The sequence below is a fragment of the Acomys minous genome (genome assembly GCF_964271855.1).
Source record: "Acomys minous genome assembly, chromosome: 8".
Taxonomy (NCBI): Eukaryota; Metazoa; Chordata; class Mammalia; order Rodentia; family Muridae; genus Acomys; species Acomys minous.
Window position 1 is genome coordinate 44517577 of NC_140489.1, and position 26130 is coordinate 44543706.

The window sequence follows — 26130 nt, forward strand, 5'->3', positions numbered from 1 at the left end:
AGTTGAGCAAGTGTCCTTGTCATAGGATGCATAATTTTTTGATCTTTTTTAGTTGTCTTATTGTTTCAGTTAGAACTTCAATTACTATATTGAATAGATAAAGCGTTTTGTCTTGCTCCTGATTTTACTGGAATTGCTTTGAATTTCTCTCCATTTAATTTGATGTTAGCTACTGGCTTGCTGTAAATTGCATTAATTATGTTAAGGTATGTCCCTTTAATCATACTTAATCTCTCCAATATTTTGTCATGAAGAGGTATTGGATTTTTGTCAAAGGTTTTTCAGCGTCTAATGAGATGTAGGTGTTTTTTCTTTCAGTTGTTTATATGGTGGATTACATTGTCTCATTTTCATATTTTGATCCATCCCTGCATCTCTGGGGTGAGGCCTACTTGGTTATGGTAAAAGAACCTTTTTATGTGTTCTTGGATTCAGCTTGTATTTTATTGAGTATTTTTGCATCTATGTTTATGAGGGAAATTGTTCTGTAATTCTCTTTCTTTATTCAATCTTTTTGTGGTTTGGTTATTAGGGTGCCTGTGGCCTCACAAAATTAATCTGGCTATGTACCTCTTGGTTTTATTTTGTGGAATAATTTCAGAAGGATTGGTGTTATCTGTTTCTTTGGAATCTTTCTTGTTGAATCCTGCACTTAAACCTTCTAACCCTGGAATTTTTTTGGTTAGGAGACTTTTAATGACTGTTTCTATTTCCTTAGGGGTTGTAGGCCTATTTAAATTGTTTATCTAATATTGACTTAATTTTGTTAAGTGGTATCTATCAAGAAAATTATCTATTTCTTTTAGACTTTCAAATTTTATAGAGTACAAGTTTGTTTATTTATTTTTCTTTATTTTATGTGCATCAGTGTTTTTCCTGCATGCATGTCTATGTGAGAGTGTCAGATCTTGGAGTTATAGACAATTGTAAGCTGCATGTGGGTGCTGAGATTTGAATATGGGTCCCCTGGAGGAGCAGTCAGTGCCCTTAACCACTGAGCCATCTCTCCAACCAGAGAACAGGTTTTTAAAGTATGACTCAATGATTCTTTGGATTTCATTGTCTATTGTTATGTTCTCCTTTCATTTCTGATTTTGTTAATTTGAATAAGCTCTCCCTGTCTTTTAGTTAGTTTGGATAAGAGAGTTATCTTGCTAATTTCATTTGATTGATTTTTTTTTATTGTTCTCCTTGCTTCTATTTTATTGATTTAATCCTTCAGTTTGATTATTTCTGACATATACATCTTGCATTTTTTCCCTAGAGCTTTTAGGTGTGCTGATAAGTTGCTAGTATGCTATCTCTTCAGATTCTTTTTAAAAATTAGTTAATTTATTACTATGTATACAGTGCTCTGCCTGCATTTACACCTGATGCCAGAAGAGTGCATCAAATCACATTATAGATGGTTATGAGCCACCATGTGGTTGCTGGGAATTGAACTCAGGACTTCTGGAGGAGTAGTCAGTGCCCTTAACCTCTGAGCCATCTCTCCAGCTCCATCTCTTCAATTTCTTTATGTAGACACTTAGTGTTATGAACTTCCTCTTAACACCACTTTTCATGTGTGCCATAAATTTGGGTATCTTGTGCTCTTATTTTCATTGGATTCTCAGAAGCCTTTAATTTCTTTCTATATTTCTCCCAGTGTTGTTCAATAGAGAGTTGCTCAGTTTCCATGAGTTTGTAGGCTCTCTGTTGTTACTGATGTACAGCTTTAGTCCATGATGGTCTGATATGATAAAGAGGGATATTTCAATTTTATTGTGTCTGTTGAGACTTGCTTTGTGACCATGCGGTGGCTAATTTTGGAGATGTTCTATGAGGTGCAGTGAAGAAGGTATATTCTTTTGTGTTTGGTGAAATGTCCTATAGATAATCGTTAGGCCCATTCGGCTCATAACGCCTGCTGGCCCCAGTATTTCTACATTTAGTTTTTGTCTGGTTGATGTGTCTATAGGTGAGAATGGGGTATTGAAATCTCCCACTATCAATGTGTGAGGTTGGGTGTGTGATTTAAGCTTTAGTAATATTTCTTTTACAAATGTGGGTGCCCTTGAAATTGAGGGATAAATGTTAATAATTGAAAGATTATCTTGATGGACTTTTTTCTTTGATGAATACAAAGTATCTTTTCCTATCTCTTTTTATTAATTTTGGTTTGAAGTCTATTTTGTTATATATTATAATGGCTACACCAGCTTGTTTCTTAGGTTATTTGCTTGGAAAACCTTTCTAACCCTTACTCTTTGATGTTGAAGCATGTTTCTTGTATACAGTAGAGGGATGGATCCTGTTTTCACATCTATTTTGTTAGTCTGTGTCTTTTTATTAGGAAATTGAGTCCATCGACATTGATAGATATCAGTGACCAATGATCATCCCTTGATAGGTTTTTACATCACTTCTATATCACATGGCATGTTTTATTATGATCTGGAATAATTCTGGTCTTTTTGTTTTTATTTCTGACATGGCATATCACATCAACCATAAGTACCATGCTTATCACTGGTTATGCAAGCTTCCTCTTTCTTGGTTTTTTTTTTTTTATGTTCTATGGACATGGTACATGCTTATTTCCCTCCCCACAAGAGGAGGGACTATCTGACACATGGTATGTTCTCTTACAAGATGAGTATTTGATATTTTTTATATTCTGCTTCCCTAGTGCTGGGATTAAAGTCCTGGTCAACCACAGCCAACTTCTTCTCTGTGGGCAGCTAGTGTGGTGCAGTTTATCCATGTACCTGAACTTCTGATTCTCACAGTGTGCCCTCTGCCTGTCCCTGTCTCACTCCAGTTTAGCTGGAGTTAAATTAACATGCATAAACTAAAGATAGATTAGCTGTTGAACACACTGGGGGCCATTCTTGTCCTGTTATTTTGTTGTTTTTGGTGGTGGTATTGGTAGTGTGGTGTGTGTGTGTGTGTGTGTGTGTGTGTGTGTGTGTGTGTGCGCGCGCGCGCACGCACTCTCCTTCTGTTGGAGTTTTCCTTCTAGAATCTTCTATGGAGCTGGATTTGTGGATAAATATTGTTTAAATTGGACTTTATCATGGAATATCCTGTTTTCTCCATGTATAGTGGTTGGAAGTTCTCCTAGGTATGATAGTCTGGGCTGGTGTCTGTGGTCTCTTAGAGTTTATAAGAGATCTATCTGTCCAGGCCCTTCTGGCTTTTAGAGTCTCTGTTGAGAAGTTGGTTCTAATTCCGTAGGTCTGCCTTTATATGTTACTTGGTCTTTTCTCCTTACAGCTTTTAATATTCGTTCTTTGTTCTATATGTTTAGTATTTTGATTATTATGTGGTGAGGGAACTTTCTTTTTTGGTCCAATCTATTTGCTGTTATGATTCATAACAGCAGAAAAATTACAGTTATGAAGTGGCAACAAAATAATTTTATGGTTTGGGAGTTAGTATAGCATGAGGAACTGTATTAAAGGGTCTAAGCATTAAGAAGGTTAAGAAACACTGCTCTAGGGCTTGTTTTTAATTAGTGATTTATAGGGGAGGGCCCAGTTCATTGTGAGTAGTGCCATCCTTGGTCCTGGCTTCTATAAAAGAGCAGGTTGAGCAAGCCATGAGGAGCAAGCCAGTAAGCAGGACTCCTCCATGGCCTCTGCACCAGCTCCTGCCTTGAGGTTCCTACCCTACTTGAATTCCTGTCCTGGTGAACAGTGATATGGAAGTGTAAGCCAAATAAATCTTTTTCTTGCCAACTTTTTTGGTCATGGTGTTTCATTGGAGTGACCTTACCTCTAAATGCTGATACTCTCTCAGAGTAGTAGACCCATGGAAATAATAATTTGAAGAATCAAGTGAGAGTCATAGTGACATTATTTGTTAAATTCCTGAAGTGTTCCATTTGTTGTATTTGACTCTCAATAATAATTACCTCATTTATTCCTTATAATAGCTACTAAGGTAAGTGAAATTTTCTCTTTCTTTTTTGGACTGAAGGAAGACACACCCAAGGCGTTACCCTATTTTTCCTAAGGTCCCAGATATTACAGAGTAATGTATAATTAAACTTAGCTCAGGAGGAATTCACTATTAATTCTTTCAACTATTGCAGTTAATTTTGCTTCAGTGCTTAGCACTCTACATCAGAAAACAAGCATCACCCAAATCAACAGGACGTCAGGAAAAAAATCATGGTCCTTGCTTACAAAAAGTTCAGTTTAGCTGGAGTTAAATTAACATGCACAAACTAAAGATAGAGTAGCTGTTGAACACACTAGGGGCCATTCTTGTCCTGTGCATGCGGAGTGAGACAGGGACAGGCAGAGGGCACACTGTGAGAATCAGAAGTTCAGGTACATGGATGAACTGCACCACACTAGCTGCCCACAGAGAAGAAGTTGGCTGTGGTTGACCAGGACTTTAATCCCAGCACTAGGAAAGCAGAATCTCAAAAACATCAAATACTCATCTTGTAAGAGAACATACCATGTGTCAGACAGTCCCTCCTCTTGTGGGGAGGGAAATAAGCATGTACCATGTCCATAGAACATAAAAAAAACAAAACAAAAAACAAAAAACCAAGAAAGAGGAAGCTTGCATAACCAGTGATAAGCATGGTACTTATGGTTGGTGTGATATGCCATGTCAGAAATAAAAACAAAAAGACCAGAATTATTCCAGATCATAATAAAACATGCCATGTGATATGGAAGTGATATAAAAACCTATCAAGGGATTATCATAACTTTTTCTGGACTTTACAGGAGGAAACTGAAATGATGAAAAGGCCATAGAATGGGACCATTTTCCCCTATTAGTTATTGAACCATCAGCTCTCCAGTCCTTGATTGTAGGTATAATCTCTTACATATGGATTTTTCTCCAGTCAATAAACAGCTCATTGGCCTATTGCTGAGGGAGGAAATAGGAGGGAGGAGTTCCAGTGCTAATGGGCAGCCTTGGCACACAGGGTTAATCCTGGGATGAGATAGCAGTGTGCCAGTCACTGGTGGTGGCTGAGCTCTCTTTCTCTGTGACTGACAGCCTTTCTATTTAGGATCACTGGCTGCAGTGAGGAATTCAAAAGCAGATGGACCTGAGATTTGAATCCTGGGCCTCCAGACTTAACGTCTGCTGCTGTAAAAGCCACCGTTTAGCTAATGTCTTTTATTGTCTAACAGCAGGCAGTTTTGTTTGTTTGTGGTTTTTTTTTTTTTTGGTTCTGGTTGTTTTTTGTTTTGTTTTTGTTTGGAGACAGGGTTTCACTGTGTAGCCTTGACTGTCCTAGACTCTGTAGACGAGGATGGCCTTGAACTCATAGAGATCTGCCTGCTTCTGCCTCCCAGAGTGCTGGGATCACAGGCAATCCAGAAAACAGCAACAGCAAAAGCCATAGCAGGAAACAACTGCAGGAGGAACCAGCAGTATCAAGGGCAGCAGTGGGAGCAGCAGCTGCCCCAAACCCTCTCAGGGCTCTCATATTTATACCCTCTCAAGTGTCATCAGAATTCCAAGCATAATCTATCTGGAGCTGGCAAAAATCATACCCCTTGCCCAGTGTGGTGGCACACGCCTTTAATCCCAGCACTCGGGAGGCAGAGGCAGGCAGATTGCTCTGAGTTTGAGGCAAGCCTGGTCAACAAAGTAAGTCCAGGACAGCCAGGACTACACAGAGAAACTCTGTCTCAGAAAACCAAAATAAATAAATAAATAAATAAATAAATAAATAAATAAATAAAATACAAATCACACCCTTCCTAGAGCATGAGACAAAGCATAACAGCCTTGGAAAATCTGAAGCAGACCCATGTCCTACACCTGGGATTAAAACAAAAACATATTCATATAACATAACCGGTTTAAAACAACAACAACAACAACAAAAATTCTCACTATATTTCCCCCATTCTGTTAAGCCATTACTTGCACTGTGTTTATTGAGAAATTATAAGCAGAGACATTTTCAATGAACTAAACACTTTTGGATCAGTAGGGTTCTTTTTTCTATAACCTGATTACTCATGGCTGTTCATGTCTAAAATGGCCCATACTTTTGCTGTGGAGCTTCACGCTAAGCCCCCAAAGCTGTTTCCTTGCAGGCCTAAAGTTACTGTATAATTCAAATGCTGATTTCTGTGTTGCCCATAATCTGGTTGTAATCCTTGTTCTGAGAATCTCCTGTCTCAGTGTCATGTAAACACTTCCCCTCAATTGTCCCCTGATATGCCAATAAAGCAGCTTACAGCTAATCACTGAGCAGGAAAGAGAATAGCGCTGGACTCCTTGCCAGCCAGGAAAGGTGGAATTGGAAGAGGAAGCAAGGGATTCAGCCATGGGAGAGGTCCAGGTGACATCATCAGAGGAGAGAAGCTACAAAATGCAAGTACCCCAGGGATGTGTGCTGGGAACAAACCAGATTAGCTTAGAGGGTTAACAATAAAGTACTACTTGCTTAGTTCTTGTGCTGTGAAGTTTATTAGTAAACAAATATAGAAGAATCTCAATTATTTGTATGGTAGCCAGGTTAAGAGAGAAACTGAGAAAACAGCAAGGTTTTGTAAAAATAACATTAACACTTCCTGATGGCAAAAAAATATTGCCTTGGATGCCCCTCTTAGACCCGCATTTAATGATCCAATAACAGCCCTTCCCAGAATGCCTGCAAACCTCAGGAAGCGTAGGCATTCTTTCAGAGAACTCATTGTGACTTCTTCACCAGAAACTACTGTATTTCTCATAGTTACAGCTTGAGACATTTTAAGATCTGAGGCTTTTAACAGGTTGGTCAGGATTTCTTTGTAAATGGCCAAATTCACTGCAATTAAAGCATCAGGCATTTTGATATCGAAGACTGTGTGTGTCTACTGGAAAAGCTAATGGTAATCACCTAACCTTAGGCTGCCCCTCTGGTGGTGCAGTTGGCTCCAGATTAACCCTTTCTCTTGATATGGGCTTTGTCCTCTCCCTCCCAGCTGTGTATCCAGCTCCCCACCTCACCCAGGGGCTGTAGAGACTTGAAACTGAAAGACCAAGGCTCTGGGTGAAGCCGCCATTGGCCTTCTAGCCAGTTTGCTTCTGTCTTTCATCCTGCAGGAAGCTCTTGTTCTCCTGCCCATTCACCAGGATGTGAGCCCTTTATCCCTCCCTTTTCTGGTGCTGCTCTCTTTCCGAGTGCTTCTACCTCTACCCGTAACCTCTCTAGTTGCTTCTCGGATTTATTCATTTCTGCCTGCAATTTTTTCAATTGCTCAGCCATTCTTCCAACCTTTTTTTATGGTATAAAGGAGGAAGGAGGAGGAGGATGAGGAAGAGGAAGAAGAAGAGATAGCAAATCCCCTCTGGGAGCAAAGCAAGGGGGAAACCCAGCAGGAGTGGCTGCAATTAACTTTTTGCTGACTTCCTGAAACAGAATACCCCTTCCTTTGTATTCTTCTGCCTCCTCTACAGCATTAGAAACTAAGTTTCCCGTTCTGCCTAGCCACATGTTTAGGTGCTACTTGTAACCTGGATTTCTATCTCTACTTTTCTATACCCCAATTCCTTCCAATTCCCCCCAACACTATGTAGGTGAAAAAGAGGGTTAGAGAGAAAATGGGGCATAGACCTCTTTAGACTACTTCCTGCTGATTGGGAGGGGGTCGAGTTCCTTGGGGCATGTCTAATCTTTGTAGTCAGACTATCTCCAACCAGCAACCAGTAATCCATCAGTCCAGCAAATAGCAATATCAAAAGCAGCAGCAGGTACTAGCAGAGGTAAGGACAAACCTCAGCAAGGGCAGCAAAAATTGGAGCACCAGCTTGCCACAGGCCTTCTCAGGGCTCTTGTGTTTATACCCTCTCAAGAGTCCCCAGTATTCTGCAGCCAGCAAAAAAAAAAAAAAAAATCACACCCCTCTTAGAGCACAAGACAAATCCTATTGTCTATGGACAATCAGAAGCAGCCCCATATCCCACACATGGGATTAAAACAAAAACCAAAAGTCTCAAAAGTAAACTTTTTAGCATCCCATTTGTACATAAAGCACAGGCATGTGTGAGTGCATAATATAGGGATTATATAGCATATCTGTGGAATTGAAGTTTCATAGGGGGAACCTTAAGTGTAAAAGCTCCTCTAACAGGAAGTATCTCTAAAGACTAACAGTTATGTGACAGATGGAGAAAAATTATGAAAGGGATGTAGATTACCCTCAAAAGTACACACAAGTTTGGAACAAAAATTACTCCCCTTCACATCCGTTGGAGTGGGGGGGGAGGCATGTGTGCGTGTATCAAGTTAACAACTGGATAGCATACTCATGTGAAACTTAAAAATCCAAAAGGGTATGTAACGTTTAAAAAGTGCCTTCCTTGTCCCCGTATGCCTCCTTGTAGGCAACCACCGCTCCGTCTTCTGTGCCTTCTAGAGAAATTCTCCCCAGTTCTAAGCGTAGATCTTACACAGGGAACCTGAAGGGTGTCTGTTTATCTCTGTTGTTCTTGGCTACAGCAAAGCCTTGGGTACAAGTCTGGAGTCTGCTACCTCAGTGATAACCAGATGAGTGTGGTGGAGAAAAAAAGACAAGGGCATTCCCAACAAGCCAAAAATACACACAGTCTTAGCCATCTGAGTGACATGGGAAGTGGTTGAGACATCTAACCCTACAGCACAATGTCCAGACCCCACCCTGGCACCCTGTGCATAGGCAGAGGAGTGTGAGAGGAATGAGGAAACCTAATGCCAGGTCACCTGAGGACAGGCAGCAGAGACTGGATATGCTTGGATCTACAGAAGCCAGAGATAACAGGATTTGGGGAGGAGACGCCAGCTGTCTTCAAGTCTATGAGGGACTGCCATGCAGATGGAAGATGGGTTTACTCTCACTAGTGCCAACAGGCAGAGCTACTGTCTGTGTGGCTTTCTGAATTAAAGGCGTGTGACATCAACAGAAGATGGAACCCTTGTAAATGCAAAGATCACTACTCTCTCATCTGCAGAGGAAGGTGAGAGAGGGCAGCCAAGGCCAGAGCTAAGAATCCCTGAGGGCACTGGCTCTATGTCTCCTTCCAACTCTCCAAATCTGCTTTGAGAAGCTCTTTTGAGGAAGCCATTGATTATGCTATATACCCCAGTGGGATTGGTAAACAGAAGTCGGTGCTGCAGAGGGTAAGAAGGCAGGTGCCATGTCTGTAGTTATCCTAAGGCAAACAGGAGCTTGGAGACTTTTGCCACTGGCTTCTGTTTTTCTTCTAAGGACAAGTTCTGTTTCTTCAAGTCTAGAATATAGCATAGTTGTAAAACACTGACTTTTTATGGTTAAGAGTGTAGCTCAGTGGCTGAGTACCTGCTCAGTAAACATGGAGACTTGTGTATCTTTTGATTGGGAAATTGATAAGCCACGTAGAGTGGCTTATTACTGGAAGGTGTATTAATTCCTATGAAAATCTTGATTTTATAGTGTTTGGGTTTTCTTAGTCCTCATTCATTTCACAATTGTCTGAAGCAATTAGTTGAAGTTTTTTTTCCCCCCAAAAAGTCACTGTTGGCATGGGGAATTGATCTGAACATATGTACACTGAGCAGAGGAGAGAGAGAGCCCTGATTCACCACAGTGAATTTAGAGACGAGGTAGGTTTGGAATAGTTTTTGTCCTGGACACCCACATGTTTTATGACTTCAGCTAAGCAGCTCTAATCTGGTTTTTAGCACTTGACATCAGATATCTAATAACAACAAGTTGGACATGGCATGACTTTGTTTACATTTTCTCTGATGCACGGAGCCACCTGTAGCTTTCCTATTATCTTGGCTTTGCAGAGTGGGAACAAAATAACCAGAGGGATTAAGAGCGACACTCCCAGATGACACATGCAGAACAGAGTCACATATGCAGGCCCATCAGAGTAGCAGCTGGTTTTTTGGTGGGAACCTTGAAAGCCGGAAGGGAGTGGAAGAGTGGATATCAAGTTCAGAGAGCTGACAGCTGCCAACTCAGACTGTCTGTCAGTCCGAGAAAAACTGTTATGAATTGGAGGAGAAGAAAACCTTGCTGTGATAAGAAGAAAAAAAATCAGCCTCAAAGTGGTCACTGGCCACTAAGACCCCTCTACAGAGGACACAGGAAGGAAGTCTTCAGGCCGCAGAGGAAGAGCAACACATCCAACAGGCTACAGAAGGAAAGATGCTGGGACGATTGTGAAGCAAATGGACACTAAGAAAACACCAAACACTATACAGACCAATGTCATCATAGGAATTAAGACACCTTCTAATAGTAAGTCATTACCAGTAGTCAATAAGTGACTTTGTTCTCTTTTGTCACTTAAATTGTATTTATTACTACTAGTTTGTATATGTATGTATGTTTGTATGTATGTATGTATGTATGTATGTATGTATGTAGGTGTGTGTCTGTCTGTCTGTCTGTCTGTCTGTATGTATACACAATGTCTGTGTGTGTGGTATCTATGGTGTGTATATGGTCTATGTGTGTGTGAACATGTGCGTGTGTGTGTGCATGTGTGTGTGTGTGTGTGTGTGTGTGTGTGTGTGTGTGTGTGTGTAAGCCAGAGGAGGATGTCCGGTCTCCATCTCTGACATTCTCATTTTAGTCCCTTCAGACAGTTGTTTACTGATTCTGGAGCTGGGCTCCAACTAGTAAACCTCAGTGATGCTCCTGCCTCCACCTACCACAAATGCTGGCGTTACAGGCACATGTAGCCACGCCTAGCTTTTTATGTAAGTGCTGGGGATTTGAACTTGGATTCTTATTGTTGTGCAACTCTATAGTTCAGTTGTGGGGACCCTTGGAGCTGAGTCATGGGTAGGTGTGACTAAGGTGGACCCAGTTTGGAGACAGAGTCTGTTCTGTGATGCCAGAGGTACTCAAGGATAAGAAGGGCAGTCACATGTGCTCTGACCACACAGTACAGGGTGCTTGGTACAGGTAAATGTGTGCGGGAGGCAAGGTCAGTGTGAATTCTCTGCGGCAAAGGTGTGGGCTGTGGGGTGTGGAATGTTAGTGCATCTTCTGATATCACCAACTACGTGCTCAAGTTGCTGTGGGATTATGGGTCAGAGACAGATGGTTGCAAGTCCTCTGCTCTCAGGAACCAGTGTGTGCACAGTGCCAGGAATGGAGGGAGAGTTCAGGCATTCTGTTACTTCATCAGCTGGGGTGTAGCATGTAGGAGGAAGCAATGGGTCCTCTGACCTAATCAGCTTACATTTGAGACCTGGCTTAAGTGTGTGTACACCTGGGTCTGGGGTCGTGTCCTCTAACATCAGCAGGGTGCTTCGGGTGTGCCATGAGTGAGCACTAGGGCAGAGGGGTTGCCTGCGGGTTGACTAGACCAGCCAAGGTTAATGCGGGGCCATGGGAGAAGGGGAGCGGGGACTCGGAGGGGTGGCTCACATTCTCTGGTTTCCTAGCCAGGGTTATGTCTTCTGTTTTTACCAGGTCAGGTGTTGCTGGTGTGGCAGGAATGTGCGGGGGGGGGGGGTAGGGGGGGAGGTGGGGGGGAGGTCAGTGTTAGGGAAGTGGAGTATGTTGTCCGCATGGCTTTCACAACTGATATTTTTCTGTGGGTGTCCCTGCAGGCTCTATGGCTGGCAGCAGAACGATCTGAGGAAAGGCAAGAATGGAATTCGGCTGAGCACAACTTTAGCCAGCCACCACTGGTTCAGATTTCTGGAGCCTGACACCAGGTAGTTTATTTTAGCCAAATTTAAGCACAGGATAATTTTGGAAAAAAGTTTCCTGCTGACAATTAACTGAGTCCCAACCATACAGCGGCGCTTAAGACATGCTTAGATTGAAATTCTTTACCAAGTACATGTGGCTTTTTCATAAAGACGGCTCTGAGCCGGGCAGTGGTGGCGCATGTCTTTAATCTCAGCACTCGGGAGGCAGAGGCAGGTGGATCGTTGTGAGTTCAAGGCCAGCCTGGTCTACAAAGTGAGTCCAGGACAGCCAAGGCTGCTCAGAGAAACCTTGTCTGGAAAAACCAAAACAAACCAACCAAAGAACAACAACAACAAGAAGATGGTTTTGTTGCCTTAGAAACAATGCTCATGCTAAGTGTGTCAGGAGAATGACCGCAATAAGCACAAAGCCTGTGAGAGTCAGGACTGGCCTGGCCCTGAGATAACACAGACATCACTTAGGCAATTGTGAGGTGCGAGTGACACTCATCATAAGGACGGGTTTTATTAACTTAGAAACAATGCTCAAGATCTAGGGGGAAGTTCTGGGATTAAAATAAAAACATATAAATCTGGGGATTCATGTGAATACTGGTATTACACATAGCGTGTGCACGCACACACACACACACATACACACACACACACACACACACACACACACACACACCCACACACACCCCTCCAGGTTGTAAGTTACTTCCTTTCCCAGAGGACAGGCAAGACTCCCCTTTCTCTGAAGCGACAAGTCTGCTTAACTTTTCTGGCTTCTATACTGTGCTTATCCGTATGCACATGGGACCTTTGACCCTCTACATTTTTCCTTAGAGAACAGCAATTTAAAAGCTCTACCTGACCAAAGTTTCCATGATGTGGTTAACAAAGCCACTTTCCAGGGCCTTAGTAAAGCTAGGAACATTTTTATCAATAGAGCACTGTATTGCTTTGTCTGTTTGAGCAAACTCCAAGTCTCATCTGTTCCTTTTCCCTCAAAGGTGCTTAGGAGTGCACACAGTAATGTCAGGTCTATGACGGGTCTTTGCCATTGGGTAATTAGTATTTTTTATGCCTTTATAAGTAACTATTCAATGTAGAACACAACATTTCTAAACTTTTATTTTCATGACATTTGTATTTCTCAAAAAAAAAGTTACTAAAAATAACATAACTTTGATAAATTCTGATTTTCTGTCTTTGTGTCTTGTCTGCCTGTCTTTTTCTCTGTGTGAGGATGCTGAAGATCAGAAATCAACGCCCATTGCCTTTCTATGTTGCTCTCCTTTGTTTGAGACAGTGTTGGCTCTGTTTCTTAACAATTAGACTTTATTATACAACCCAACTATCCTATACAGGAGGGAAAAGAGGTTAAAGGGAAACAAGAGTAAACTTCCGGGAATCAGTTCCACAGGGCAGGTCCCTGGGCGTCTGGTCTGGCCTGTGTGCTGGTCCTTCCCCTGATCCACATGTGCTCCTGCTCTGAACCTGCAGTCTTCTCTCCTCTCCTCTCCTGCGTGTCTCTCTGTCTGTGTCTCTGTCTGTCTGTCTGTCTGTCTGTCTGTCTGTCTGTCTCTCTCAATGGCCAGTCTCGCTCCCAGATTCCTCCTTCCATTGATGTTCAATTAGAAACACCTGGCTGGAGTCTCTGGTTCATGTCCTGAATTCTGGACCCAGGAATGTTCCTCTCAGTCTTCAATAATGTCCATCTCAGTGGGGTATGGGTGGTGTTTCTAAGCAGTGGAGTCTGAGGCAAGACCTGCCAAGACTGCCTTCACCTGAGATATTGTCTACAATCCTTCCACAAGGCAGGGTCTGTCATTGGACCCTAGAGCTTGATTGTCTCCTGGTGTAGCTAGCTAACAAGATGCTGGGATTTTCCTATCTCCACTTCACCCCAATATTGGGGTTACACACATACTACTGTGCCCAGCTTTTAAGAGGGTATAGGAAATCTGAATGCAGGTCTTCATGCTTGTACATCAAGTGCTTTACCCACTCACTGAGCCATCTTCCCAACTCTATTATGTGTTTTTATTATTGCCTTATAGCAATTAGTATTGGTCTACGAAGTCAACAATGACGACCCATTAATAAGAATCCTGTCAGTAACTCCACAGACCATCTCCGCAGGCCCCTTTCTGAGTTTATTTAACCGGATTGAGGTGCTGGTATTAACAGATAATGAGAGACAACCCCCAGCTGCCACACGTTACCACCAAAGGCTACTCGGGCTTCCCAGGTCTGGACTGCTGCCTGGGGCTATGATGGGCAGAGCTGCTTGGCCCCCAGTGGTGTGAGCACAGGTGATCTGGTGGGCTGACTGACTCAGGTACCACCTGGGCCCAGTCCTGTGAGGATGCATCATTGATGGTGTAGCAGAAGCCAGAGGCCTCGAGCAGGACCAATGACTCAGTGCAATGAACATTTGCAAGAAAAGCTGTTTGGGCAGAAGGGTACACTGTGTGTCACCCTGCAGCGTCCATGGCAAGATGTGGGGGGTTTTTTTTTCCTTTTTGGCAGGCGGGGCGGGGGGAGTTGCAAGGGTGGAGGGCAAATATGGAGGCATAAGGAGATAAGTGGGATTGGGGTGCATGAAGTGAAATCTTCAAAGAATTAATAAAAAGTAAAAAAAAAGAAGGTTCAAATTACTAAAACAAACAACTCTTCACCCAAAAGAAAACGAACCAAAACATTAGATGGGGAAATAGGATTGTTTTAGGATAATGCAAGGCCAAGGGAAAGCAAGGCTTGGCATTGTGTTAATGATAAAAACCTTCAAACAATTTAAAATTACTGTTTGAGGAAAGTCCAACAATGTAATGCAACTCCTAAAAGTGACCGTTACAAAGAGTGTTTGACCTCTTGAGAGCGTTTTTTATGCACGAGAAAAGATATAATGTTGCCCATCTAATAAATCCAATCAGATAAACAACAGCTGGATAGCTAAGCTAGCTTAGGGTGCAACATAAAACTCCATCATCCTACACTGTCACACCTACAGAAATTCAACACAGAAATCTCGTAGATTACTTGAAATTAGTCCCAAAGTATCCTTTCAGCATTGATGAAATAACAGCAAACTTTAATAAGCTCAGTCATTTCTAAAGATTTGTTTATTTTATTTATTTATTTATTTATTTATTTAATGTGTATGAGTAAGCTGTCTTCATGAACACCAGAAGAGGACACCAGATCCTATTACAGATGGTTGTGAGCCACCATGTGGTTGCTGGGAATTGAACTCAGGACCTTTGGAAGAGCAGCCAGTGCTCTTAACCTCTGAGCCATCTCTCCAACCCAAGCTCAGCCATTTCTAAAGATAATGCATCTTAATCTTAGGTTTCTGGGAGCTCCTGCAGATTTACGATGGAACTCAAGTAAGGCATAAGGCAAGGCCCCATCTGAAGCGGTTCAGTCAGACCCATCACCTTTCTCCCCTTGTAAGAAACCGTGAATCATTTCCAGGCAGCAAGAAAATGAAAATGAAATTCTGGTCACTTTATGGAAATTTCCCTCTATTTACAGTTTTCAGCTCACAGAGCTGTGATGACGATGGGGGTCCCCCTGGGTGAATCAGTCACAGGAAGTTGTAAGGAGTCAGAACTGCGGGGCGGGAGCACCCATGGTGAACAGGGAGCCCTGTTTGTTTTACACGTAACAAAGGTCTTTGGAAAGGTGGGTGGGATTCCCCTGGAGACTGGGAAAGCATTTGCCATCTAGGCATGACAGCCGAGTTTGGTCATCCCTCATGTAAAATGCCATGCACGGCGTCATGTCCTTCTAACCCCACTGCTGGGGCTCACTGGCTGGCCAGCCTAGCCAATTCAGCAAGCCCCAAGTCCCTGAGAGAGACACTGCCTGAGGCTGACCCCTGGCCCCCGTAAGCATAGGTGGGCAACTACACACATGCACACCCCTCTCCCAACACAAAGAACAGGACTTAACTGGTGATATTTTATTTCCAGTTCTCACGGTTTCCAAACTGAAGTATATGAAAAATGAATACACTGAAAGGAACTATTCACACCATGTTAAATGTTACAACAGTACATTTGAAAACGCTAAAAATTACATTTCAAATAAATATATGTACATGCTATATTAACCATTAAAAAAGGTCCATTATTACTTAAGAACACTATTGATATGAATGTCTTAGTATGTAATTACATACCTGTTGACTTTTTAAAAGACAAACCACCTTTCAGACATTTTACAAAGCAGTAAAAAAACATGTCATCTTATATAAATGGCTCTAGCTACCAAAGCCAATCAGAACTCATACAGCACAAATATTGGCCAACTACTTTTACCCATGTTAGACACATAGGAGCTACTGTTTGAGTCATTCAGATGGTTGAGAATCAGCTTACAGACCTCAGGCTTTCTCCCAGACATCCTTGGGGCAAGAAGAAAGTCTAGTGAAACCACATAACTTAAGATTCCTTAACTTTTCAGCCAGTGCCTCCTGTGACGCGCTTGCATTTGGATGTGAACATGGACTAACACAAATGTATGGGGAGAGGTTTTGAAGAGAAAATTGGATATCCTAAGGGAGGGTCAGCGGCTTGTATAGTGAGGTTCCTCAAAAGCAGTGGGTGAGCTTGGATACTGTAACGTTCCTCATCGTCGTTGGTGGCGTACAACAGTTCCCACGAGAGATTGGCCCACTGACCTCGGACGGCCTCAGCGTTCAGCTTCCCGATGTGCAGGGGCAGCTCCTGCAGCGTCAGGACCCTGGCGGTGTAAACACCCTGCAAGTGTAAAAGGAGAAATGAAAGGTCACCAAAACTACAGCAGACAAACAACAATAGAGATCGGTGTTTTCAAATGTCCCCGGGTTGCTTAGCGTTAGGATCAGGAATCACCTCTCTTCTCTTAGCTCTCTAAGTAAATCTGGGAAGAAAATTTCCACTTTATTACTATGATGACAGAATTTCAGTTACTCAGTCTTTTCTGACTCTGACCTGTCATTTCATGCAGCCTTGGCAATACACAGCCTTAAGTATTAGTGGATAGCTCGGCCATTTTCTCATTGCTGTGACAAAACAGCTTAGTAACAGAAGGGGCTTGTTCCTGCTCCATGAGGGCTGTCTTGGCAGCAGGAACACGAGGCAGCTGAACATATGGAGTCCCGAGAGAGGAATGCTGCTCAGCACCCCATCTCCCCTTCAGTTAGTCTGTGACCCCAACCCATGCCACGGTGCCTCCTTCCTCGGAGCATGGGCCTTCCCATCTCAACCCAACCTAAAATTCCCGTATGGTCATGCCCAGAAGTTTGTTTCCATGGTGATTCTAAGTTCTACCAGACTGACAATCAGGATTCTCTACAGTGGCCCATCATCCAGCGAGGCTCCTTTCCAGAAGGTTTTAATGAGATGTAGCTAGATTTCCACACAGCTCGTTCATTTCAACTGCTAATTTATAATCCAACGGCCCTTGGACATTGGCTGAATGTGCAGTGACCACCGCAGGAATCTGAGAACAGTTCTCATGGCCTCACTGAGGAACACTGAGTTCTCAACTGTCACTTTCCTAGCTCCTCTTTCCACACTCCTAAGCAACCACAGTGACTTTGCATATTGAACACACTTTGCTCCTTTCCATGGGTACAGCTGTGGTATAAAATGCCCATCTCTTGTTGCACAACTGGGCCAACCAATTCTGCTTTTTAGCAATTACAAATATTACATATGAATATTTGTGTGCAAATTTGTGTGTCAGCTACACTTTTGCACCTTTGCAGTGTAAATAGTCCCGTGACCAACTACTTGAGACTTGACCAGAGTGTTTTCCAAAATGACTGTATATTCCCAACATTGGCATATGAGGCTTCTAACCTCTTCACATCCCTGCCAAAACGTGTTGACTTTTAATTTAGCCATCACAGTACAGTAAAATGTCATGGCTTTTGTTTGTCTCTTGGGTAGTGTGGGAGATCAAGCTCGAAGCCTTGCACATGTTAGGCAAGCAGTTTTACCACTAAGCTACACATCTCAGCCCTAATCATGGTGTGACTTGTTTCCCAACATCAATGATGCAGAGCACTGTGTGTGTGTGTGTGTGTGTGTGTGTGTGTGTGTGTGTGTGTGTGTGTGCGTGCCTTTACCCCCTTTTCTTCTTTACTCTGTTGTCATCACTCAGCTGTTACAACAGACATTGATGCTGAGATCGGTGGCGCAGCTTTTAGTTCCTGCATCCTGAGTGACTGAGACGGGATGATCATGGAACTTAGGTTTTCCTAAATCCCACAGCTAGCCTGGGCAAAACAGGGAGACCCTTGCTGAAAGATGGAGAGGGAAGAGATGGGGAGGGGAGCGGGAGGAGATGGGGAGGGGATTGGAAGAGGAAGATTGTTTTCACTGTTCTAGAAGCTGAGACTGCAGTCAGGGTTCACAGGGCTAGGCTGTGGTGAGGGCTCTTCCTGGCTCAGCTAAGGCTGCCTTCTTCCACTGTCTTTGTGGTGTAAATACAGAAAGGTCTAGCGCTTCCTCGGCCATCAGGCCACTAATCCTGTCACACAGTTCAACACTTATGAGCTCACCAAATCCTAATTACTTCCCATACACCGAGGCGAAGGGTTCAATATGAACTTGGGACAGAACAATCAGTTCATTACACAGACAGAACTCCCAGCACAGTATTATGATGGCAACTATACATTTTTACGTCAAGTTCAATTGCTGGGAAAAATGTTTTTACTATGAAAGGGTGTTGGATTTTATTAAATGGTTTTTCTTCTTCTTTTTTTTTAATCTACTGAGATAATTATGGGGCTTTGTTTTTTACTCTATTGTTACTGTATATTACATTAAATGGCTTTTTACATGTGAAACCCATTTTATATACTATTTTGATACAAAAGTTTTTAAACGTTGCTGGATCAGTTTGCTAACATTTTGTTGGCAACAATGGAGTTAGCTCACTGCCCAGGACAGCTTGCCCTGCTGATTTCTTCTGTGTAGTTCCTAGAAAGTACATCACTTTCTGACACAAGGTCAAGGCCACACTAATTGCACACCTTGAGGTATTCACAATGTGGCTAATGAATCAGTTTTTTGGGGGAGTGCTTCAGAGCTCAACTTTAACCTTACGTTTATTTATATTTTTCTCTGATTTGCTTCTCTTATAGGGCAGAGTCTCTGTAAGCAGATGGCATGCGCTATTTTACAGAGGCTGACAGTGATTACAAAGCCTTTTTAATTGTCCCCTACTCAGCTGGCAGAAGGGAATGAGCCAGTTACTCTAGGGTACACTATCTGGTCGTACAGGGATGGTTGTAAGTGCCTTGCAGCTGCCACTAACACCACAACAGTAGCCAGAACATCACACCATGGATTAGTTCAAGTACTTTACACTTTCCAATCTTTACGGTTCCCATATAAGAATGCCTTACCATACTAGACTCGTACCCCAGGGAAAACAAGCATGGCTTTTCTTCTAGAATTGCTTCCTTCCATTGTTCTTCAGACACTAAGCCAATGTACCAGGCCCTCTCATATTCCCTGAGGCAGTTGTTCAGTTCTTTAAAGTCTTCTATTGGACCCAAACTTGCTTTATCAACCATTAGTTTCAGCGTATACCTAAAAAGTGGAAACCCAAACAATTTCAGAACATTTAAAATAAACTTTAGAGCCGGGAGGTGGTAGCGCATGCCTTTAATCCCAGCACTGGGGAGGCAGAGGCAGGCGGACCACTGTGAGTTTGAGGCCAGCCTGATCTACAAAGAGAGTCCAGGACAGCCAAGGCTACACAGAGAAACCCTGTCTCGAAAAAACAACCAACCAACCAACCAAACATAAATAAATAAAAAAAAAATAAAGTTTAGAGATGAAAGTTATTTGTTCACTATTTTTAAGACTCACAAGTGAAAGCATCCACATCTCAAGCCAAGTAGAATGGCACAGTGGCACAGAAGTGTGCTGGCCGGCACGCAAGAGGTGTTGGCCAGGTCATCCTGGGCATCCAGAATGAGCTCAAGGCCAGTCTCGGGTCATGTGTCAACAGCCCGCCTCCCCTAACATGAACTCATCCATCTCAGATACAGAAACAACTGAGGGAGGTGAGGCTGAAGATGTAGCTTGGAATTGTACCCAGCCACCCTGCACACCCAGCCCTGGGCTGGATCCCCGGGACCTTATAAACGAGGTGGCCGCGGCTCCTGCCTATAATGCCAACACTCTGGAGGTGGAGGCAGGAAATCCGGGTTCTAATCTCAAAACTCAGAGAAACAACAAAGTAACAGAACTCTAAACAAACAAACTGATGAGGGAAAAATGAAAGAAGCTGAGCTGAAGAAATCCAATGACTCTTATTAAAAAAGCGCTCTACACAAACAAAATCAAAGAGGAAGCAATTAAACTACAGACCAAGCTTTTTAAAAAAAATTATGAGCAACAACAACAAAAAATCATAATCTAGTGAATAAGAAACACCCAACTTGCATATAATCAAAATGGGTCACCTGAATGCTTTTCGAAATAGTAGGAACAGCTCCGGTGTTTCTGAGAGCCAGTCTAAGGTGCCAGACCAGGGTAAGCCCCCATTGTAGACTCTTACTAGCTGACCAGGAGTAGGCACCGCGCTGTCTATGCCAAATAAGCCAATATAACAAGTCATCACTGTGCTGACATACAAGTCTTTTAAAGCCCTATCCTTTGCGATGTCTTCTAGTACACTTGACTTTTCCTCTGCGTGGAAACATTCGAGTTGCCTTAAGACAAACTGATACCAGTCTCCTGGAAACAAGGCGCTCATCTGCCTCACTCTGGAACAGGGCATCCAGTAAGGCCTCCACTCTTCAGGCAGGCTCAGCAAGTGAGACTGGGGGCAACTGAACTCCACAAGAGGGATGTACGCCATGTCTTCTCGCTGCCCCTTGTCAACGGCAGGAAATCCCAACAAAACCGTCCTGTAAAGATCATGTTTAGGGCCCGTGCCCATCGAATGGTCATCCACACTCGGGTAGTCTATGGATCCTGGAATAGGCAAATTTGTACCCGGTAGATCTTTGAACTCAAGTTTTTCTTTTTTGCTTTTGTTAGTTGGTTCATCATCAAAAATGCTACCATCAGACCAGTCATGGAAAGTGTCTGATTTTAAACTATCTGAGTCTTGGGATTCGGGGCAGGGTGAAGTGTTCAAAGCAGTCAGGGCTGCTGGTGAGGCTTCTCTGTTATTTTCAGTTTTGTGAATATTCTCCCGAGTGCCGGGCCTTTTCGAGCAGTACTGAAGAAGTACCCACACAAGCACTTTAACGAGGTCATCTTTAAACTCCCTCAAGTTGTCATGAGAATCAATTATGCCAGACAGGACACTCCTGGCATCGGAATACAGTTTCACAGGCAAAACAGTGCACGGTGTCAAGACGTTCCCCAGGTGCTCATTAAGGAAACACACTCGTGGGCGTTCTTGCTGAAAAGCACTTTCAAACACTTCGTCCACTCTCTGCGCTTCAGCAGTGTGGCAGGATGTTTCCTGCAACTCTAAGCCCTGAGGAGGAGAGAGAAGCACTTGGGTTCATGACTGGCCCTTACCCAGGGAATGGAAGGCAGTCTCGGGAGTGCAATAGAGTCTCCTCACAAAGTTATGGCGAAAGATAAAGCAAAGTCTAAGTCAAGAGCAGCTACCACTTAAGAAGCCTTGGGTCATCTAAAACATCCGATGCGGGGTATAAAGATTAAGGGAAAGGCTACTAGTATTTTTAAAGAAATTATAGAAAATCGTACTAGAAGTTGGCTAAGAATTTTACTGTGTATAGTCATTCTTTCCTATGACTATCTGCTGTCAAGGCTGAGCTACACGTTAAAACCTTTTAAGGCAGTCATCCTTAGGGAGAGAGGAAATAAAGTCAGAACTGTAAAACATGCAGCAATAGTTCTGCAGTCTTTTCATCCTACTTTATATGAGACTAAGATATTTATTCTAATGTATGGAAGTACACTATTTTTAAAATCATATTATTTTGATTTTTTTTTTAATGATAGCATTTATCTGATTACTGTCTGCCTTGACTAACTGCAGTGTAAGTTTCATGAAGCAGCTGTCTTTGGTTATGATATATCCCAGTATCTAAGCCCGGACCTACAAGCAGATATGCACAAGTAAGTGTTGCATAAATGAATACGCTCTGGTATCAATTTTAGACACATGCTGATTACTTCCTGAACAGGGCGTATCGGTGCAACCCTCACTATTAAGAGTTCAGGTATGCCACAAAACCACTAGGTACCCCTGTAACTCGTTTTTAAGTGAGTGTTCACCATGTGCCACTTACAAACAACCTCAGCAGATCTCCTGTCTTCTCTGAGGTTCCTTTTAGTTCAGGAAAAACATCTAGAAGGTAAGGGAGTATGGAGTGCTCAAGCCTAAGCGGCCCCCTATGTCACACCCCCTTCTCCCACAGCTTAGAGTACCAACAAGAGGGGGCGGGAGGAGGTTAGGAGCTGTGGTGGGGAAGGACTGCGGCAAACCAGAGCTGCTGCTCTCAGGGATCCACAGAGGTTGTAGCTGCCGGCACAAGGTCAAGCCAGTCAGCACCCCACGTGGAGAGAGGAGGGGAGGAGCTTCTGGCAATGGATGGTTGCCAGGAGAGGGAGAAGCCGCTTTCTTCAGTGTGTGGTCACACAGGCTGTCAGTGCTCCGGTGGAGGGTCCTGTCCACAAACGCAGCCAGCACACTGCAGCACCAGTCGCACTCTGAGTTACAACAAAAAAACATGACGCTGGCTGAGGATCTTGACAGGAGAGGGTCTGGAAGGAGCTGGAGGGTGAAGTGGGCGTGGATATGATCTAAATACATTGCTGGCATGTACAGAATTATCAACAAATTAAAAAAATAATTCTTGTAAATAGGTTTATGAATATTAAGTTTTGTAAACACCAAAGTAATACAAATGTTAGTGAGTGGTAAATCCCAAGCCAGCTTGGTCAAAAAACAAAACAACAACAACAAAAAGGTACTTATAAATAGTGTCAAAATCATCAAAGACCATTAAAAAGATTTATGTTATTTGGTAATAGTAAACTGTATAATTTAAGAATGAAATAAAATAAAACAATAAAATAAAAATACCCATATATCTGCATCCCTTGTCAGACTATACAGGTTAAACTAGAGCAATCTTTAGATGAACTATCATGATGTGAAGGGTACTTTAAAGCAGGCCAATGGACCAACCTTCAGCTGGATCCAGTAGGTCCAAAGTGGAACTCAGGCATTTCCATTTCCAGTTAATGCAGCTAGACTAGGCACTGAATTTTGAGAGCCACTGTTGTAAAGACAGCATTTTGGTCCCTAGTACTTTCATCCAGTCTCTGTTAGGACAAAGAATGTACCCATCCACTACAGACAGGGTATTTACTAAAGGTCTGCTCTGTGCTCCACACTGTTCCAGGGCCATAGGTTACATCCGTGATTGAAAACATGAGAACTGTGCTCCCTGTGACATCACATTAGTGAAGGACACAGATAATTAGTACAAAGCAATCATTTGTTTAGTTTTTTTTTAGAAGGTGTACGTGCTGGCCAGGCAAGGGCTGGGACTGCTGGGGTGAGAGAGTGGCTGTAGCCTTAAACACAATGGCTACAAGCCCTGAAGACAACACTGGAGCACAGATTTAGCTACAGGATGGATTACCTGAAGGGAGAGGGAAGAGCCAGCAGGCCAGAACAGAGGGTGAAGTACCACATAAGGTCCAAGAAGTAACAGAAAGCCACCTTTTTAGGGCCTTGGTTTTGAATGAAAGAGACCCTACTAGAGCAGTGGCTCTCCACCTTCCTAATGCTGCGACCCTTTAATACACTTCCTCGTGTTGTGGTGGCCCCTGACCATAACATGATTTTTGTGGCCATGTTATAACTGCAATTTTGCTACTGTTATGAACGACAATGTAAATATCTGATATTCAGGATATCTGAATAATCCCCGTGAAAGGATTGTTTGGTGTCCCAAAGAGGTTGCAACCCACAGGTTGAGAACCACTGCACTACAGGGTCTCCTACATATACTTTTCTTTACATAGAGAAGTGACCTGACCTGATCTCATCTTCAAGATCATTTTAGTTGGTAATAGACTAAGAGGCTACTAAAATTCTCTGGGGTGGGTAAGAGATAAAGATGAGCGGGGTGGTGAGAAGTGATGGACACAGACACAGTCTGACAGGAGTAGGGAGCTGCTGTGAGAACGTGTGGAAGCACAGAAGTTGTCACTACTTTTGACCCGAGCAACCAGAGAGACGGAGTTGTCTCCGAGGACTGCTAGGCTCTGGGACTCTGATGTGAAGAGGTCACAGTACAGACAACTCATGAGACAAGAGCATCTTGTCAACTGCTCCTGACTGGCTCAGAGGGACAGATCTGAGAATAAACACTGCAATTAGCAGGTGACAGTCACTGAAGACCTTGGCAAGTGAAGGCTTGACGGTAGAATAAAAAACCCAAGTAAGGTGAAGACAGAATGGAAAGAATTTAGAATAAACAATTCTAGTAAGGCATTCTGTCGTTGAAGGAAAGAAGAATGGCATCATATACACGGTAGTGGGGTTGGAAGATGGTTTTTAGTTAACTGAAAATGTTTCTCTGATACGTGGGAATTTAAGAGATTTCTGACACACATTTTTGGCAAGCTCAATTAGACATGGATGACAGGAAAAAGACTAGGAGACAGGGCTGGAGAGGTGCACGCGGCAGCTAAGAGCACTGGATGCTCTTCCAGGGGACCCGGGGTGATTCCCAGCACCCACATCTTAATTGCAGTTATGGGGGATCAGATGCTCTCTCTAGCCTCCATAAATAGAGGCAGGTGTGTGGTCACACATGCAGGCAAAACATCCATATGTGTAATAAAATAACAACAATAAATTTTAAGACTAAAAAGAATGCAGGTGTATTTTGTTACCGCGCTCTAGTATGCAACGAGCACTAGTCAGCTATTGAAACGTGCTTATTGAGATATAGCTTAAAAATCATCAGCTGGGGCCGGGCATGGTGGCACACACCTTTAATCCCAGCACTCGGGAGGCAGAGGCAGGTGGATTGCTGTGAGTTTGAGGCCAGCCTGGTCTACAAAGTGAGTCTAGGACAGTTGAGGCTACACAGAGAAACCCTGTCTTGAAACTCCCCCCTCCTCAAAAAAATCATTAGTTGTTTTCACCCACTAAGATTCACTTCTTTGCAGCTAAGTAATAGTTTGCTGTACATATCAGGTAAAGCTTTACATATGTTACTGACCTTAACATTAATGTAGCAGTAAGTATAGCCACGCTCTAAAATCATTATCCATATCAAGCGATCCTCAAAACGGCCCAGGTAATGAGAGCCAGGGAGAAGAAGACCTAAGAGAAATTAGAAAAGGGAAGAAAAAAAAACTTTTTGAGCTTGTTTTATTTTGTACTGTGAATATTTAAAATTAAGTATCTAGAACCCAGTTTCAACTATCTTGTCCATCATTATGTCAAGAATAGAAATGAGGACCCACTGCATATTAGGATGTAGTAAGTCAAGCTCTTTAGGAGCGCTTGGAAGAGATAACATATAGGTGACAATACAGAAAAATTGAGGACGTGTTTGTCAGAATTATTGAATAAAATGATAAACACACATCAAGCATATTAGCAAAGGTATGAAATGTGCGAAAGCCAATTTCACAATGATCTAAAAAGTAAGTATATAACAGTTTTATGTTTTTGAGATTTTGCATAATTTACCTTACTTTATGATGTGTGAATATTTTTAAAACTTAGGTCCCTTTTCAACACATTTCCTCTGAGACGTACTGACATGGGACGGCCACCAGCTTAAGCTCATTCACAGCTGTTGGAATTCACTGTATGCACGCAGCCGAATTTAAATATTCCTTTCCTGATAAACATTACAGGTGTTTCCATTTCCTCTCTATTAGAACCAACACTTACTTTTTGTTTTATTTTGTTTTTTGTAAGTCTCCTTATGAACATGTGGCAGGGCTGGCCACCAAGGGACCCCCTGAGTGGGCAGCTGGTGTGTCCTTCCCACTGGCCCTCAGTGTTGGTTTCCCTTTAAGTCTCCGTACTGGGCTGTGCTAGGCAGGGTGACCCACAGAGACAGCTGCTTTCCTCTTTCCCCTCACTGTATCGACTTGACAGAAATTCTAAAGTTCACGGAAATTACAAGCAGAAAAGTGCGTCCGTGCTTCAATGGTGAGCCCACCATCTGAATGTATTTAGGAATTTGTTCTCCTTTTTAAACTTCCCCATCACCCTGGTGACAATTTCCCTAAGTATTTTATTTCTAATTTTTATCCCAAAATAAGCAGCAGAGTTATAGTTCTATTTCATATTTAATCTCTGCCTATACATCAAAGTGCTGAAATCTGTTTTACGGTTGAATCAAAAGGACTTTCTGTTTTTTAAAAAATTTTTTTCTTAATTTATTTAAAAATTTTTTTGAGATAGGATTTCTCTGTGTAGCCCCTTGGCTGTCCTGGACTCGCTTTGTAGACCAG

The 26130-nt window shown here is 42.7% G+C and overlaps 1 protein-coding gene across 1 annotated transcript in view; it reads right to left on the reverse strand.

Moving 5' to 3' along the window:
- Nucleotides 1–15587: 15587 nt before the first annotated feature.
- The window catches only part of PCNX4 (pecanex 4), a 30505-nt gene continuing 19962 nt past the window's right edge, over nucleotides 15588–26130 (reverse strand). Inside the window, exons 8-11 of the mRNA XM_084793348.1 lie at nucleotides 24879–24982; nucleotides 20112–21139; nucleotides 19044–19230; nucleotides 15588–16401 (exon numbers count right to left, since the gene is read on the reverse strand). Of these exons, the coding sequence (XP_084649474.1) occupies nucleotides 16150–16401; nucleotides 19044–19230; nucleotides 20112–21139; nucleotides 24879–24982 (1571 nt within the window). The 3' untranslated portion in view covers nucleotides 15588–16149. The remainder of the gene's footprint in view (nucleotides 16402–19043; nucleotides 19231–20111; nucleotides 21140–24878; nucleotides 24983–26130) is intronic.